Genomic DNA, 18633 nt, shown 5'->3' on the forward strand with positions numbered 1-18633 from the left:
TTTAGTGGCATGACAATGTAAATATAGTGAAAAACTTAGGGTTAATCTAATTTTGTACTTCAGTTTTAATAGAATAGATGTCACCAGTCGGAACTGTAATTGCCCAGGACAAAATTGCCCATAATTCTTTTAGTTTTTGGGTATGAAAATAAAGGTTTTCTCCAACAAATCTGTACGAAAATGACTCCTTTTAGATTCTACTAAACATGTTTTCTTAGTGTACCAGGATATCTGCTGGTAATGACCGGAGCTAGGCATCGATTTCTTAGGGATCATAATTAATTTATCACAAATAAAAGAATTATATCTGAGTTTTGAAATCAATACATGAAGTCAAAAAAACATATTCTAACCAGTTTACCACAGCAAAAACTTTGATTATTAGCCCAAATGTTTAATTTTATATATTTATAGGAGTCAGTTGACCATCGAACCTACAATGTGACTTCGTCACTGTTGCTGGTGAACATTGTTATGTATTCTATGCAAGTGAGTATAACATTTGTGAAAATTTACCTAATTACATGATGTTAATGATAATGACTTCCGAACCAAATTAAATCTCAACAATAGGCAATGAAAAACAAATGGATGATAAAAAAGAGAATCAACTACTTTAAAATAAACTAGACTTTGACCCTCCCGACCATATTGATATTTGTTTTATATTTTTATTTTTTGTTTATATTAAATGATGTATTTGTAACATTTAAAAATAAATTTAAATTGAAAATTAACTATACAGTTATAATAAAAATTAAAAGTTTAATAAAATATTTTGACATAAATTTTAAATTTTCTAATTAAAATAATATAGGGACAGGTCATATTTTTTTCAGTTTCAAAATCTTAGCATCCCTTAAAAGCAAATAAAAATAATTTATAAATATATAAATATATTTGGAACTATAGTTTCTATTAAAATAAAATTGTTAAAGAAAAATAATTTTTGTGAAATTTTTCACAAGTGAGTATAACATGTGTGAAAATTTACCTGATGACATGATGTTAATGATGATGACATCCGAACCAAATCAAATCTCAACAATCGGCAATGAAAAAGATATGGATGATAGAAAAGGGAATCAACTACTTTAAAATGAATGCTATTCTGATTCTTTAAGTATAAAAAGTATTTCGATTCTCCTTCTTTTTCACGGTCAAACCATTTTTATTTCCGAAAGAGGTGATATCTTTACATGTAACAAAGAGAGAAATTTTCCTATTTTGGATTTTTAAAGAAATAAATTTGAAGTGACATTTCTAAAAGAAAAAAAAAGAGTCAAGGCTAACTTGTCCACACCAGAAAGCATAAGCATCAATTCAAAGGACCATGTTTTTTAGAATGCGGAGGAACCACATGACTTCATGTATTTTTACATAGTTTAGGCCCAATTAAGAAAACTTAAATGACCGAGAGCATATATATGAGCTTAATAAACCTCTAAATTTTCCATAGAATGTATGAAATATTTTCTGTTACCAAAACCCATACATGTTTTAAGAAAAAGAATAGTAAGGAATACAATGTTCCACCTAATTCCTGATCGTTTTACCAGTTGTAAGGAAATTTTATTATTTGTAGTTCTTTCACGTTCCTTGTCTCATGAGAAACTATCGTGTAAACCTATTTCATATCAAACTAGATAGGGAATCAAAAAGAAAACTATAAAAAATGGTAAAATATATTAATATGTTAATATATCAAATAAATTTATAGAAAATTGACATTTTGATTGAACTTCTCAATTTATGTATTTATCTTCTATATAATATATATTCATCAAAAAGAAATTATATAACCCTAATACATCCAGAACTATATAATATTTGTATCATGTGTTTCTGTTACAGATCCAAGAAATAGCAGTGGAGCACCACGTCATAGACATAAGTCAAGCAATTTTGAAAATTTGTTCCTTGTTTTCGAGAGTAAATTATCGAATTATTTATTGTTTGATTTTTTTTTATTTTTTTAGTTACTATTCACTCTGAAGGTTTGTTACATTCGTTCACTACAACTTTTTCTTCTAATTAATTTCATATGATATTCTTGGATTTTTTTTTGTAGTTCTATCATTTTTAAAGTGGTCATCAGTTAGACCTTTGATAAACTATATATATTAGCACATTTTTAATCCAATCCCAAAAACAGAAACACACCTGGTTAACTTTTTTTCTTTTACATCAATTCTGGCATATTTGTATCTCTTTATTTATATCATGGTCGAATCCTTTTGACTATATCACATACTCGCATACATTTTAAAATTCCATATCATTTTTAAAACCAGCTCAATTATGAGATAGTTGTCTTTCTTTGAGCCTATTTCATTCAGTTCGTGATTCCATTTCTCTTAATACTCTTGATTTTTCAAATGATTTAATTATGACCATCACTGTATTTGTATATATACTTCAATATGTGATATATATTATTGGATTATTATTCACTTGTTTATGCCTCTAACATCGCACACTGCCCAATATGGTAAAGATACACTAGCAAACTGAAGTAAAGTTCAATACGGTTCCGGGTCAATGATGAGAGAACTTCGGTCTCAATTGGATTCGATTCTCACTGACCACACGGATATGGACCCATTGTTTTCAGCTCATTTGAATATCCAGAAGAAGGTCAATCCGTGGGCTATACCTCCACCGGGGATTAGGTCTGTGTCATCATTGACACAGATTTAACCATTTTTTGCAAAAAAAAAAGTCATCTTCAAAACAAAAACTAAAGTAAAGTCAGCCCTTTTTCAGAAAAAAAAAACTAAAGTGAAATGAAGTCTTTTTTTTCTGAACTTTCAAGCCTTTAATTATCTCTTTGCTTAAACGTCATTGATCATAATTTGATATAGCAAATTCTACGAACTGGTTATTCTAAAACTCCACATCAAAGAGCTCGGAAGCAAAGGCATGCCACTCTTGTGAACTGGTAACATTCAAACTATTCCAAGCTATGTATGTCGAGTTTTTAACCAAATGAACAAACTAACTATGTCTTCGCAGATTCTGCATCGCTCGTACTAGGCTCCCAACTATAGACTAAGCGACCACAAGTCATTTTGGATTTTCCGAAACCCTAATAAATCTACCGTCTTGGAACTCTAAAACCCAGTCGACTCTACTAGCTAATCTATATAGTAAATTATAACCATTTCCTGTTAGTGATCATATATCTAACGGTCTATATCTATCTTATTAAAGTAGAAGTACTTTGAGCTTTTGTTTGGTAACATGGATAGTAGTCTTTTAAAAATTAAATTTTGTTTGGTAACAAAGATAGTAGAGGATTTTGTCTTTTCCTTATTTAAATGATAGATTTAAGTATTTAATATTTTTTCCTAATTTAAATAATAGATTTTTTAATAGAATGAATCTTAACCAAAATAAATTTCCTAATAGATTTTTTGTTAACATTTAATAGTTTTCAATATTTATTAATAAAAATAATTAAATAAAAATCACACATCAAAATCAATTTATATATCATATAGATAAAATATAAAATATTTTATTTATAAATTGTTAGTGTAACACTTTTATAATATAAGTCCAATTAGTTATAAATATTAGATTTTATATGATACATTGTGATATAATAGACGATTAAAATCACATAATATAATTATTTAAAGTAATATATAAAATTTTTGTTTTAAAATGTTATACCAACAATTATGTAATACATATTAATTTACACACACACACACATATATATATATATATATATATTATCATTAGAACAAAGAAAAAAATTGAAGTGAAAGCAAATATTTATACGGCCACGGATAAAACTATAGAAATAAACAAAAATGGCGTAAGACTTTTTTTTAACAAATTTATTTTAATTTCAAATATGTTTATATATTTTATGTATTTATAAATTATTTTATTTGTTATTAAGAATGCTAAGATTTTGGAATTGGAAAAAAATATGACCAATCTCTATATTATTTTAATTAGGAATTTAAAATTTATATCAAAATATTTTTTTAAACTTTTAATTTTTATTATAACTACAAATGTTAATTTTCAATCTAAATTTATGTTTAAATATTACAAATATATCATTTATAAATAGAAAACTAAAAACATAAAATAAATACCTGCCCGGTTGGGCGGGTCAAAATCTAGTATATCTTACATCATCATATTCAAACTTAGCTAATGTTCTATTCAAATCCATTTTCATAACGAACTAAAACACAACTATTTTAAGTTTATTGAAGCAACCGCATCTAAATTCCCATTTATCCATCGACCTAAACAAAAGTAAAATCGTACATGTTGTTTAATTAATACAGCTATTTGTTTTGACAAAGTAAAGTTTATGCGTGTTACAAAAAAACAAAAAAAATAAAGTTTATACAATGTGGATACCCTTATACCCACCAACGAAATATGATAGATAATTGTAAATTGTGTGAATGAAACGACAACAAACAATAGGATTATCTTAGTGACCGGAAAATGGTCCATTAAAGGGAACATATTCCAGTGATGGAGAATACGTACAAAGTTGACCATATTTAGCCCATGCAGAAAGAAGATATCTTTTTTTTTGTTCAACGCAGAAAGAAAATATCATTTTAGAAATTAATAAGCATATATATATTCTTTATTAAGGGTTATAAAAAGATAGCAGAGTCATGTGAGGAATGAATGAGTACAAACATATAGAGAGTGTGGTGAATATGTTAAGAGGAAGAAAAGGTCTTCTTCTTTTTGTTGTACACCAAGAAGAGAGGTCTAACATGGCGAAAAGAGTCGTGTTTAGTAGCCAAGGATGACTTGCCTGCTCTTTTTCACCTCCACGATTCAACTTTACGTTGAAGGGTTTTGGATTATTATGCATTCAACATGTATAATAATTCAAAATCATGTTGAATCTTTGTGGGTTAGGTTTCAGGCAGTCTCCTTGGCTATTTTGACATACTTTTTTCATCCATGTTATACTTGTTCTTCTTTAATCTTTTAGAATTCATATAATTTTATTATTAAATTACTAGAAAGATCAATCGTTTGATCAATCTCATGAGCGTTATTCGAAACACATTATTTGCTACAAATATATGGTGGTGAGTGTATGGACTGTTTAGAAGGAGATGTGAAAGATGAATAGGAGAATTCTATTTGGTAGCCAAGGATGACTTGCCTACTTCTTTGCGAAGGAAAATGGTCAAGTGTCATGTTGAAAGTGAATATACATATATATGAGTATATCAATTAGTGACCACTTTGCGGATAAAAAGATATTAGGCAGTCTCCTGGGCTATCCTAATATGTTCTTCGTTCTCATCTCAGACATTTATCTTCATCCGTATAAGAAAAAAAAGACACGACATGGATTTCACGGAAAGGTAACGTATGTTGCTGACATTACATTTGTATATATATGCTTAGATTTTTTATTTATATAAAACATATTTTCATTGATTTTTCAAACGGGAGTTTTACAACAGCATTACAACTTAAATTTGAGTAAAATTAGTACAACCAAACTTAATGGCTACGAATCAGAAAGGCGACACAGTCGGGTTGTGGTTAGCAACCCTAGACCAGACATCAACTTCACCACTTCAGCAGGTTAATCCAGGTTTGGTGCTCGCGCAACTAACCTATCATCCTTGTAGTACTGCTGTCAATGTGAAACTCTCAATGGACAAAGGGATAAGGACAGTGGCGGACGCAAGTGGATGGGTACGGGGGCACGTGCCCCCTACTGATTATATAAATTTTGTGTTTTAACGTTAGTGCTATTTGGTCAAATATCTCAATTGTTTCAGTGTGCCCTGTTTCTAGCTCATGTGAAGGGTTCAATTCCCTTGCCAGAAGCCTCTAATACAACATTTTATTTCCTGCCATATTAGTTTCATGCGATCCCATCAAATGAAACGTGAGTTTCCACGTAATATATTCTCTTTGTGCATTTAATTAGTTTTGCTTGCATGATCCTTTTTTTTTTTACTCTTTGAAACTAGTTCATACGTTTATTCAATTTTTTTTATACTGGTAGTCGGTAGAAAATAAATTTTTTAAAACAACCCAAGTATTTTTTTTCATGAACAAAAAGATGATTCACAAAAATATAGATTCAATAAAAAAATAAAATTAATTATTATTATATATATATATTATCTAAAAAGATTAATATTTAAATTTTATAATATATTTATAATAGTATGCCCCCAATTAAAAGAGTTTCTAGATCCGCCACTGGATAAGGAGCATATTGGAGAAGCTGAATCTCTGAGAAAAGTTAGGTTGCAGTCAACGGCGGTCCCAAGAAAAAATTTTAGTGGGGTCAAAAGAATAACAAAAAGGTACTTACTAGGAGTCGAACCCGTGTTTGGGGGGTTCAGTAGCACCTTTTACAACCAAATATGCCACATTCCATCACACGCTAGAGCTTATAAAACGAATTTTTATAGTTATTTGTGGTGTCAGCCAGTGGCGAAGCCAGTAAGAAGAATAAGGGTGCACATGCACCCATAATGTTTTTGAAAAACTAGTGTATTTGTTCACTAATGTTTAAATATGTCAATTTAAATTTGTAATTTTACACACTTGTGCACCCACTAATATTCATTTCTGGATTCGCTCCTGCTTATATCTTTATTGGAAACGCACAAATATGTTGTGAAAATAATTGTACAACTAAAACTAAAATTTTCAAAAATCTTATTTTTTAAAAAATTGTTGAATTAAACATTAAATAAATTATGATGACAAAGATTATGATAAATAATTTGTATAATCAGTGATTTATTTTAGGGAAAATAATTTTTTTTTATTTTCCCTAAAATATCATGATAAATAATTTTGTATTATGATAAATAATTCACTAAACATTTGATAACATCAAGTGATCATTCACCCAGTCATTATTTGTCACGTGTTTAAAAATGATTGGTGAACTGTCGGCAGATCTTCTCTGACAGACATCATAGTATTGTCATTTCCTTGTTAATCCCGAGTCTGATTCTCCCTCAGACCAAGCAACAAGTTTTCTCAAAGAAGATATCATAATGAGCTACGACTACGGGAAGGTTCCGCCTGAAACGTATCCTCCTCCAGGTTTGTAACATCCTTATCCCTTCTGTGATTCCGTTGCGTTAGAATAACGATCGAATCCTTTTGATCGACTCTTAACCTTCCTTCTCGTGGTGATCAAAATCGGTTAGGTTACCAATCTCAGTATCCTCCCCCGCCTCCGGTATATCCTCCGTCGCACCATCACGAAGGATATCCTCAACACCCACACGGATATCCATCGTATCCACCACCACGACCGCCTTCACGTCCTCCTCACGAAGGAGGCTATCAGGAGTACTTCTCCGGTGGCTTTCCTCCTCCTCCTCCTCCACCTCCGCCGCAGCAATACAATCAGTGTCATCATGATCATCACTATTACCAGGACTCTAACTCTGGTTGCACCTCTTTCCTCCGTGGCTGGTTCGTCCCTTCTTTTTCGATCCACCATGATTTTTTTCTTAGATCACCGTTTCGTTACTTCCGTTTTACGCGTTAACATCTCTTCTTGAATTAAATGCGCATTACCATAAGATCCCTTTAATGTGTTTAGAGTTTGTATAACTGTGATATATATTGCTTTGCTCCTCTTAGTGTCTTTCGAAAAGACATCAGTTGATAGTTCTGACTTGATAATGTTAAAACGCTGTGGAAGTGTTGAGTTGCTGTCGGTCGTTAGGACAGCATCTTCTTTTGTTAAACAAAGTCAACAACATCTTTTCTTTTTCTTTTTCTTGAAAAAGGGCATAAGTCAACACCATCTTATTATATCCCTTTTGTTGTTCTATCTAGCTGTAAGAAGTAATGCAGCTTCTTCACTTGTTATGTACATTTCATGTTTTGTTACCGTGACTCAATTAACCAATTCGTTTTTGTTTGTTTTTTGTTGTGTGTGTCAGTCTCGCTACTCTCTGTTGCTGCTGTCTGTTAGACGATATCTTCGTCTAAGATTGGAGAGTTACTCAATTCTCATAAAAAACTTATATGATTTGGTGTATGTTTCTTTCTCGAAGCTGTCAATCTATACTTAAAAGATTACTCCATTGGGTGTTGGAATGAGCTTACAAAGCCATGATACCAAAACCATAGCTTATTGGCATTCATTTATAGTTTGTATGCTTTATTTGAACACAAGCAGCTTGAGTATTGATAACAACTTTAATCTACATGCTAATTTTTCAAAAAAAAAATAGCAATTAATATATTCGTAATCAGTTGAGCACCTATACTATTCTCTTATCAATACAAATTGGATTAAGAGAATCTGCTCAATCTGAACCATAATTACTTGAGTCTATTTGTATTATGTACAGTTTTCTTCTTCTTTATTTGTATATTCCTAGAAATGTAAAAACTAATTTAATCTAAGCTAGCAAACTTATCAAAGAAAAGAGGTAAAACCTAATTTCAAGGGAATGTGGCGAAATTGTGATTTGAAAAAGTCTGTATTTCATGGTGCAGCCTTGGGTTGTTCAGTGAACCGATTGATTAAATTACTGCACCTGATCTTCCAACTCCAAAACGAATAAAACAGATCAATTGACAGATTATGCTAGTCCAAGTGAAAGCAAAATCGAAGCCCAATAAGGCCCAAATCATGCGTCTCATATCCATGAATATCTATCTATACCACTGATGCGTCATCTAAAGCCTAATAAGACACAAAGCAACGTCATCCTGGGGCTGGCAAAAAACCCGATCCGAAAAACTGAACCGGATTCGATGTGAAAAAGTAGTTTCGAACCCGCACCAACATTCATCAAATATCCGAACGAATTCAAAAATTTAGTATCTATAACTGAAACTCAACCTAAATCGAATTAAAGTATTTCAGGTACCCGAATGTATTTGAAATAATTTTATATACTTAAATATATTAATTATTTTCAAATTTAATGTATATTAAAAATATCCAAAATATATAAGATACTTTTAAATTTTCCAAAATACTTGAAATTATATACAAATAGTTAAAGTAAATGTCTAAAATAGCTAAAGTATACTCAAACGACCAAAATACTTAAACAATCTATTGATTCTCTATTCAAATGTTCAAAACTAATTTATATGTTAAATTTAGGTATTTTGACATATGTTATTTATATTTATTTGTAATATATTATTTTATTTATATTGTTTAATAAATTTTAAGTATATAATAAATTTTAAAATTTTAAAAATAATTTGAAAGGATTATCCGAACCGAACCGAACCCAAAAAATTCCGAACTAAAAATGTCTACTCTTATTTAGAAATATTTAAATAGAACTAAAAATTTTAACTCAGAAAACCCGAAATCTAAATAGATCTGAACCCAAATGGGTATCCGAACGCTCAATCCTACGTCATCCTGTCATATGTCTACTCTTATCATAGCTCTGATGCGTCATTGTATCACATGTCAAAATTGTTTTACTCATATATTTTTTATATTACATGTTTCTTCTTGATATTTTCTTAGTTTTTATTTTTTTGCAAATTTTAGTTTTAATGGAAATTATCTTATGTAGTTATGTACTCTTTAAATTATATCTTTCATTGACTAATTTGTCTATGGTTTTTATATTTTATTTTATTTGCTGTCTTTTTCCTTTTTATTATTTTATTATTTTGCATTTTAATACATCTATATTCACTTAATTATACTTTAAAATTTACATTTTATTTACTTATTTGTATAATTTTCTTCTTCTACTTCTGATAATTTTAAAATTTTGCAATCTATTTTACTTTTTTCTTATATGAACTTCAGTTTAGTTAAAAATATATTTTACACATGTTTAAGTCTACAAAGAAAATTATATTTAAAACGATAGTATTAGTTTTAAAATAATGTCCAAACGATAATATTATATATTGTATGTAACGGTTGATTCCGTACGACTTTACTTGTGGTTATGATTCATGAACGGAACTAGTAAAAACCACATTATTTTCAAAAAAAAAAACTACTAAAAACCACTTTGATCAGAAAAACTAGTAAAAAGCACAAGTTGACAAATTAATGGGAAGAATTTGTTTTCATATATTTTGAGTTTTTGGTGTAAAATATGTTATATTTTGAATTTGCTATTTTTTTTTTGCTATCTTCTTAATTTAATCGTTTTCAAAATTTTCATTATAGTATGGAAGTATGTCATTTTAGTTTTACACTCTAGATTATATATTTTATTGTTATCTATAGTTTTTCATATTTTTCCCAATTTTTTTTTGTTTTACTGTTTTTATTATTTTTTGCTTTCTTCCAATTTTTTGTCTTAGTAAAATGCATCCTTTTATTCTATATTTTTTTTACTTATTTCAGTAGTTTTTCTTCTTCATTTATTTTTTCTTCTAAATTTATACAATCTAATTATTTTTATCTTTTATAATTTTTCCTTTGGTTGAAATAGATGTATTTACACATGTTTAAATCTAAAAAGAAACAAAAAATAATAATATTATGTATGTAACGCCTGTTTTCGTACGACTTTACTTGTTTTATGATTCACGAACGGAACTAGTAAAAAGCACAAATTGACAAATTAATGGGAAGAATCCATTAACAAAAGTGCGTAAAGGAAGGAAAGAAGGATTCTGTTATTAGGTTTAAAGGAAGGGACATGCATGGTTGCCACTTGTCCATGCATCTTCTTCAACAAAATACGTATTCAACTCCAGCTACGTACTGCTTCTCTCCCCTACTGACTACTATCACAAAATACCCGTATGTACAAAACCCCACAAAAACTCGTATAGTAATACGTGTATTCAATATATTACTATACGTACACAAAAACTCGTATATATATACTTAGTTATATTCAAATTATTATCAATTTAGTAAATATAATAATAATAATTAATCAATCAATTTTTTTTAAAAAAATCAATCAAAACTTTATAAGAAATATAAAAAGAGTTTCTTTAAATGAGCTAAACAATCAATATTAATGTTAATTTTTTAACAAATTATACTTACTTATTTAATAATCTTAAAGATAAATAACTCGGATGATAGTAAGATTTTACATTTTGTCGTAATCGATAACATACAAACAACAGATCCGTTATGCGTTTGAATTAGTATGATATTTTAGTAAATTTTTGCCGACATAATTATATAAGGTGTACAAAATCAGAAATTTATGTTTTTGTCGTTAATCGCAAATCATAACAACGGTGTATTCCTTTCCGAGATTGTAGGTGTTCGAAGTGATGTAAAATTAGAAATAGCAACGCCGTCAAATGTTTTATATTTTATTAGTTTTTCTATTTTTGTAAACTAAATTAAAATCGATTTGAACTTTTAATTTGGAAATTCGATTATAAATTTATATTTATTTTTATCTGTTTTTCTAAAAAGTGCTTTATGTTGTAAGAAAAATCAATACATATTATTTATTTAAAATAAAAACGGATTATAGATGTAAAATCATATTATATAATTAGTTATATTATGATTATGTGCTTTTAGCAACCTCAAATAGTATTTGATCGATGAAGATATTATTTTGTTCTATGAGCTACATGGGTTTCTCGATCGGAACTACATGGTTAATTCTATTATTTAAGATTTATGTCTTTACTTATTGATATTGAAATTTGGTCTGAAATGGGTATGTTATATAATCTATGCTCTAAACTCCTGTTTGATATTAAAACCGAAATCAAGTAAGCAAGCATAATGTGATTTGCTCTTCCAAAGGAACTATACATATACAGTCAGCCCCCTGTGTTGCTTGTATTTGTATCTATACTGGCTCACGTTTATTTTATTTCCCTTGATAGATCGTATACACTAATACACGTACGAAAATATACGAAAATATACGAAAATTAACGAATCACATACATATTGACCACTAAATAATAAGAGTAAATACTATCTTGACTTAATCTAGAATTTCAATGTTCTAGAGAGAAAAATAAGAAGAGGAGAGAGAAGGTGAGAAAGAATACGCCATTGAATTCTGGAAAAGAGGGAGAAACAGAACTTTTGCAACATCTGTTCACCATTCACCTTCCACTCGTCTCCTTCCTCTTGGTTCCTCCTTCTAACTTAACCTCTCTTCAAACTATGGTTGAGTTTATCTATAATGAACGTTCATTTAGTGGCACTAGATCTCGCTCTGAACGTTACTATCATCATAATCTTTTTATCAATCCTTTTGAATCTCCTTCTCCAAAACCCTAGATCATGAATGTGAGTTATACAAATGTCACCCTCTTACCATAAATAGAAGATAAAATAAAGAAAATCAAAATTATGTGTTTGGAAAACCCAAACCTCTGATTGCCCAGCGTCCTTATAAGCCACTGCTTCGATCTGCACAACACACAACACACACAAAGCCTTTCTCTCTTCTCTCTCTTTCTCCATCACTGAAACCCAAAGCCTATCCACCATTTGTTATTTTTTACTTCCTTTTTACTAGGCAGTTTTTATCAACCAATTGAGTTAAAAAGTGATGGATGAAGCTGGTTATGCTCATGATGTGGAAACCAAGGTCTCTGCTCTAATGGCAAGTGTTGATCATCTTCCAATGTTTGGATCTGGGTCTGGTCATGATAATGGGTACTTATCGGCGTCTGTGCCTCTTCTGGGTGTTAACTGGAAGAAGAGAAGGATGCCTAGGCAGAGACGCTCGTCTTCTTCCTTTAACCTTCTCTCTTTTCCTACTTTGCCTCCTTCCCACGTGCCGACTCATCTTCCCGCACGTGTAAGCTCCTCTTGTTTTTTTTTCAGTCATTTTTCACCTCACTCACTCTCTCTCTCTCTCTCTCTCTCTCTCTCAATATTATCTATTACACTTTTTTCTAAGAGTCTCAATATTATTATTAGTCAACAAAATAAACTGAGCTTTTTATGGTTCTCTTTAGATCCGTGTGGATCTTAAAATAAAAATATTGATTTTGTGTATATGAACTATTTATATTTCCATTTGACTGATCTTTTTAAAAGATCTGTGATGATGTTAGCAAAAAAATATTGTGATAATGACAGAAAATAGACACAGGAAAGCTAAGATTCCTCTTCCAAAAGGAACTGAAGAACAGTGACGTCAGTTCCCTCCGACGAATGATACTCCCCAAGGTACCAATATCTCTGATGATGATGACGATGATGATATATGATTAATGATGATGGTTGATGCAGAAAGCAGCGGAGGCTCACTTGCCGGCGTTAGAATACAAGGAAGGGATACCTTTAGAAATGGAAGATCTGGATGGTCTTCACGTTTGGACCTTTAAGTACAGGTATAGAACTTTTGCTATGTAACGGATCATTTTACTGAATAGTCTAATCAGGTGTTAAATCTCATATTACACTTGGTACAGCCAGAATCTATCGATGTTGGAAATCTATTGATATTCTTGGTAGATCAACAAATTTTGATAGTGTATTCACCTTTTCAAGTCGATCTAAAGATCTTTAACATGTATATATATATGTGGTATCTATATACTACTAGCACTAGGATTTTGTTCATTAAATTTAATTTAATTTAGGTAGACCTCCACGGTCTCTTAACAAGAAACTGTATCTTGAGTCTTTGTCTGATGCTGTAATCTTTAGGTTTTGGCCTAACAACAATAGCAGAATGTACGTGCTCGAAAACACAGGTGAGCTTACTTGTAACCAGGAATTATAATCAGATTTCTGTTTTATTTATATTCCAAATGTTTATGTTTCGTTGATTAGATTAAATCATTGTTAACATACTCTATTCGAGGGTGGGTTTTTTATGTCCAGGGGACTTTGTGAATACTCATCGTGTGCAGCCTGGTGACTTCATCATACTCTACCAATATCTAGACTCTTACAATTACGTATGTAACACGATACTTTAAATATCCAAAATCTAATGTCATATATATATATATATATATATCATTATATATATATATATATATATATATACACTAATTTATGTATATTCAATTTAGGTGATACAAGCAAAAAAGGCTTATGAAGAGGAAGAAGACATAACTAACGTGGAAGAAGATGACGTTTACACAAATTTAACAAGGATTGAAAACACTGTGCTTAACGATCGTCCCCTCCAAGATTATAATCATCATTACAACAACAACAGCGGAAAATGTTCTTACGTTTACCCCGCCTTCGATGATGTCACCGCCACAACCACCAACGCACCTTTCGTTTACGACACGACGGCTCTCAGCTCGAACGACACTCCTCTCGATTATTTGGGTGGGCTCGCGACGACGACATCGACTAATAGTTATTACTCCGAGTTCGGACCATTCGAGGGTTTTGGCTCAGTCGAGAATATCTCCCTCGATGACTTCTAGTAAATAGGATTTATCGGTGGACTCGTGATGGTGATCAGCCTTTTTTTACTAAAAAGTTCATTTTCATATTACCAAGTCTTATATTTTAAAAGTGTTTTATATTACAGTTTACATGGATATCATATGGGAGTCGTGGAAGTGTGTTTGTATTTGATGAATAAATGTAATTATGTGTCGTGGCTTTAACTTATTAGCCCTTGCCCGACATTGAAAACAAAACAAATTAAGTTATCATTCTGTGAATTTCTGTTTCTTCTATATATGTGTAACACCGTTATATATGAACTGGTATTTTGATTTCGTGTTAACTCTAACCTAGATAATGTTTTCATTATAAATTAATTTGCTTACTATTAGCAAATAATTTTGCGGTAGACTTCTACAACATTTGCTATTGTTAGTAAAAATCTGTAGCGATGATTTATGATGGATTACGAATGATACTATTTGTTGTAAATATTACAGAATTAATAAATTCATGATAAAAACTAATTACAAACCATTTATCGTATTTATTTTTTTAATAAAAGTTTAAATGATTATATATAAAAATTAAAGTAAAACTATAATAAATAACATGTTTTATAATATTATTTTCTGTAAAGTTGGAAAGTTAACTAGAAATGGTGTAAGTTATTTATATTTATTTCAGGAAAGGGAAAGTCATTGCAGCATTTAAGCTATTTTGATGACCCATGGATAAACAACCCAAAGAGGAAGGGGTTTTTTTTTGTTGATAAAATGTGAATTTTATTTATCAAAAGCTGGAAAGGTTCAAAACAGAAGTTCGGCGGAGCTCAACGCTACAAAAAACTTAAAAAGTGGAAAAAACCTAGAAGTAATCAAAATTATAACGGTGAAAAAATATCTTATTCAAATGTGAACCATTGGTTTAGAAGATTCTTGAATTTTCTTCGGTTGATGCGAGTAAGGATGGAGTCCTTGACACTACGATCAATTTGCTTGAAGATTGCTGTGTGGGAGGCGTATGCGGAGATATGAAATCGGCTGTTCCTCTCCTTCCATATGTGGAATATAGTCGTCTGGATCGTGAGTCTAATGAGCGTTGCATTAAAGCGACTAGACCTAGAAAGCATCCAATCACTTGATTGCATTTGTTTTGTGTCTGCTTATAGATGAAATTTGAGAAAAATTATCTTAATTTGCATAGATGAATATCTTTTAATTAAAGAGAAGAAGTAGTTCAAAAACCAATTTATATTATTAAAAGATAAGTATTTATATAGAATACCTCTTAGTTTTCGGTGTTATAAATTTGTATGAGATAAATAATCATATGATTCCTTTAGTTTTCTTTAAGGCGTTTAACATAAACAAAATAGTTATGCTGTGTGGCATAACAAGAATCTAGATATAGCAAACCAATTACCAAAAGGTAAGAGTATTAGAAGTTTAAAACAGTAACAAATATGAGTAGTCATTCATAATTACTTGATAGAGAATTAATTGTATAGCAAAAAGAACACGTATGTAGGGAAGGAGGTGAATTTTTGTATTAAGAATGAGGAGTCGAGCAATTTGTTTATATAAAGGTTAAGAAAATAAAACAAATTAACATATAAAAACTTTATGACAGACCAACAAACCATTATTCTTTTTTTTTTGAAACTAACAAACCATTATTCTTTTATTTCATAATATCCTTGTTATTTTTAAAATTCCAACAGTTAATTAACATATTTATTTCAAACAGAGATTTATCTTACACATAAAGAATTATTATCATCATCAATTTTGAATTTATATTTTAATTGTTTATATATAAACTGGATTAAAATGTATTTTCATATTTAATAAAGTGTACTTTAAAAAAATAAAAAGAAGGTGTTAATTTCAAATTATTAACTATTTCTAAAGTATTTTTCAAATTGTCCCTAAAATATATGCACATTAAATGATAAATAATAAATAGTTTGATATGACTTAACTATAGTAAAAATAATTATATTTCAGTTTGAATTTGAAAGAATAAATGAAAATTAATATACTCACAACATGAGTAACTTGACTAATCCAACTTATATCTAATAGAAAAAATTTAATTACAATAGAATATATAATTTATGGTAATAATTAATTTTATAAATATAAATTATATGATGATTCTAAACATATTAACAAAAGGAAATAAAAGATTAAACAGCTGTTATAATTTAATTCTTTTTGTAAAATTTATATATAAAGGCATGAGACTTCATAATATTATCGTTATATTAATTTATTTAATTTGGAATCCGAAACTTTAATTTATTTTTATTTCATTCAAAGCACACTATATCTTAAGTTATAAATAATCATCCTAAAATATATTTAGATATCCAAGACAACCGACCAACCAACATAAATGCAAATAAGAAAATTAATCAAAGTTTTAATATATTTAGGAGAAAAATATTATAATTGAATTAAAAAATAAATGCAAGCCAATATATACAAATGATAATTAAATCGACTGTATAAACAATAAAACTGACAACATATCTAAAATTGTATGTCTAATTAAATTAATATAATATTATTAACATAAATTATGCATATAAATTTTAAATTGATATATAATTAAAAGTGAATAGCAATTAATTATTATAGTATATTTACTTAGTCTCCCTTCCCAGAAACCGATCGATTTTGAGAAACCAAACTACAATTACAGAAAGAGACGAAAATCACAGTCTATTATCCTCTGACCTTTGTTACGCGTTCGTGGTGAGAGATTGTTCTGTTTGTTTGAGCTTGTAGTCTTCGTCAAATCTCGTTGGACGTCATCATCGTCAAATCTCGTCGAAGCCTTCGAATCTCGCCGGAGTCATTGAATCTCGCAGGACGAAAATTTAGAAATTGTGGGAGAATAGAGAATAGGTTTATGTTTGATTAGTTAGGGGTACAATGGTACTTTACCTATTAAAGTTTTAATGGTAAAGTTGGTTAATGTATAAATGAAATGTGATATTAGAAAAGTGGTATTTTTGGCAATTTCCATTATACACTTTATTTGATACCATTATTCAACTTTACCACCAACCAAAGGGAATTTTCATAAATACCACATTCATTAATGTAAAAAAAAAACAAAATTACCATAACTTAATCTTTTTTTTTTTTTTGTCGCTGAATTTTATTATTAAGTCTTGAAGACAAAGAATTGTAAACAATGAGAACCACAAAACAACATAGAAAATGGATACACCAGTAGGGATCCAAAATAAACTAACACATCTATTTTGCGTATAGATGACTAAAGATTTTTCATATAAAAACTTCATGTTTGCTTCTAGAATAGATGAATCTCAAGAGAGATAATCTTCGTATTAATCCAAAATCACCACGCTTCAGAGTGAGTTGAAAACGAGATAAGACAACTCTCTATTTTGCTCTACTAGCAGAGTCAAAGAGATTATCGTTCCATAGAACTTCATGCTGTCTTTCGAAGTAACTTAATCTTCTTCTCCATCGCGTTTTTTTTGTTTTTTCTCTATTGAGACCCATCGCCCCTATCCGTTGAAATCGGTTTCTCTCCGTCGAGATCCATCTCTCTCCGAAGATCCGTCGAGATCCATCTCTCTCCGAAGATCCGTCGTTCCTCTTCATTGAGATCCATCGTCCTTCTCCGTCGAGATTCATCGTCAAAACCTATGGCATTTGATCATCTTTGATCACTTCACAGGTTTGAGGAGATTGTAGAATCTGGGGTTTTAACATTCAAATCTATTTCGGTTTATGGATTATGATTTGTTGCAACATTTGTATTCAGAATATTCATCAATCTGAAGAGGATAAATAGTTGATTAGAGATGAGTATGTAATGTGATTTTGTGTTTTGAGATTTTATGAATTTGGTTTACTAGTTTATTAAAGACTCTGGGTATTGAGACTTTAGTACTGAAATCATTTATAAGAATTTATTAGATGATTTATAAGGGTTTGTAAAATTCAATTGCTATTTAGAGTCGAAGCTTAGTCTAAGTACTAGTCAAAAGAGAGATGACATAGTGATAGTGGTTGCTAGAGAATTGTATTGTCAAGATTCTCTTGCTATAATAGTGAACCGGTAATTTTCATTCTCTTTTCAAAAAGCGAAGCTTTTAGATATTGTCTTAGTCTGCCTCTCTTTACGGGTGGTTCCAAAAAAGTCACATTTGTCGGTACATTTTCATGGCAGTTTATATCAATTGAGAAGAGACTACTGACTCATAAGGATTCACATTGCAAAGTAATGCCAGAAGTTTGATTTTTTGTAATGAAACTTGATAGATTCTTTGTTACCAAGTATAC

At 29.9% G+C, this 18633-nt stretch overlaps 2 protein-coding genes across 3 annotated transcripts; both read left to right on the plus strand.

Annotated features, from left to right (window-relative positions):
• The first annotated feature begins 6924 nt into the window (after positions 1-6924).
• Positions 6925-8207, plus strand: LOC108832429 (protein CYSTEINE-RICH TRANSMEMBRANE MODULE 13-like). Of its 2 annotated transcripts, none has more exons than XM_057010027.1 (3): positions 6925-7086; positions 7194-7464; positions 7973-8207. In XM_057010027.1, coding segments are annotated over exons 1-3 (321 nt in total). In that variant the 5' UTR covers positions 6925-7037; the 3' UTR covers positions 7974-8207. The 2 variants fall into 2 exon arrangements, with proteins under 2 accessions (XP_056866007.1, XP_018461420.1); XM_018605918.2 differs by having other exon boundaries at positions 6928-7086; positions 7941-8207.
• Positions 8208-12305: 4098 nt separating this feature from the next.
• On the plus strand, positions 12306-14552 carry LOC108832430 (B3 domain-containing transcription factor FUS3-like). Its single transcript, XM_018605919.2, has 6 exons — positions 12306-12743; positions 13028-13117; positions 13181-13281; positions 13601-13647; positions 13778-13854; positions 13972-14552. The coding sequence occupies exons 1-6, from the start codon at positions 12492-12494 to the stop codon at positions 14338-14340; spliced, it is 936 nt and encodes a 311-aa protein (XP_018461421.1). The 5' UTR covers positions 12306-12491; the 3' UTR covers positions 14341-14552.
• The last annotated feature ends 4081 nt before the right edge of the window (positions 14553-18633 follow it).

This window comes from Raphanus sativus, chromosome 4 (genome assembly GCF_000801105.2).
Source record: "Raphanus sativus cultivar WK10039 chromosome 4, ASM80110v3, whole genome shotgun sequence".
NCBI lineage: Eukaryota > Viridiplantae > Streptophyta > Magnoliopsida > Brassicales > Brassicaceae > Raphanus > Raphanus sativus.

Coding starts and splice junctions, on each gene's coding strand:
- LOC108832429 (XM_018605918.2), top strand. CDS start 7,038: ATGAGCTACGACTACGGGAAGGTTCCGCCTGAAACGTATCCTCCTCCA. Junction 7,087..7,193: donor TGAAACGTATCCTCCTCCAG/GTTTGTAACATC, acceptor AAAATCGGTTAG/GTTACCAATCTCAGTATCCT. Junction 7,465..7,940: donor ACCTCTTTCCTCCGTGGCTG/GTTCGTCCCTTC, acceptor TGTGTGTGTCAG/TCTCGCTACTCTCTGTTGCT.
- LOC108832430 (XM_018605919.2), top strand. CDS start 12,492: ATGGATGAAGCTGGTTATGCTCATGATGTGGAAACCAAGGTCTCTGCT. Junction 12,744..13,027: donor CGACTCATCTTCCCGCACGT/GTAAGCTCCTCT, acceptor TGATAATGACAG/AAAATAGACACAGGAAAGCT. Junction 13,855..13,971: donor ATCTAGACTCTTACAATTAC/GTATGTAACACG, acceptor TATTCAATTTAG/GTGATACAAGCAAAAAAGGC.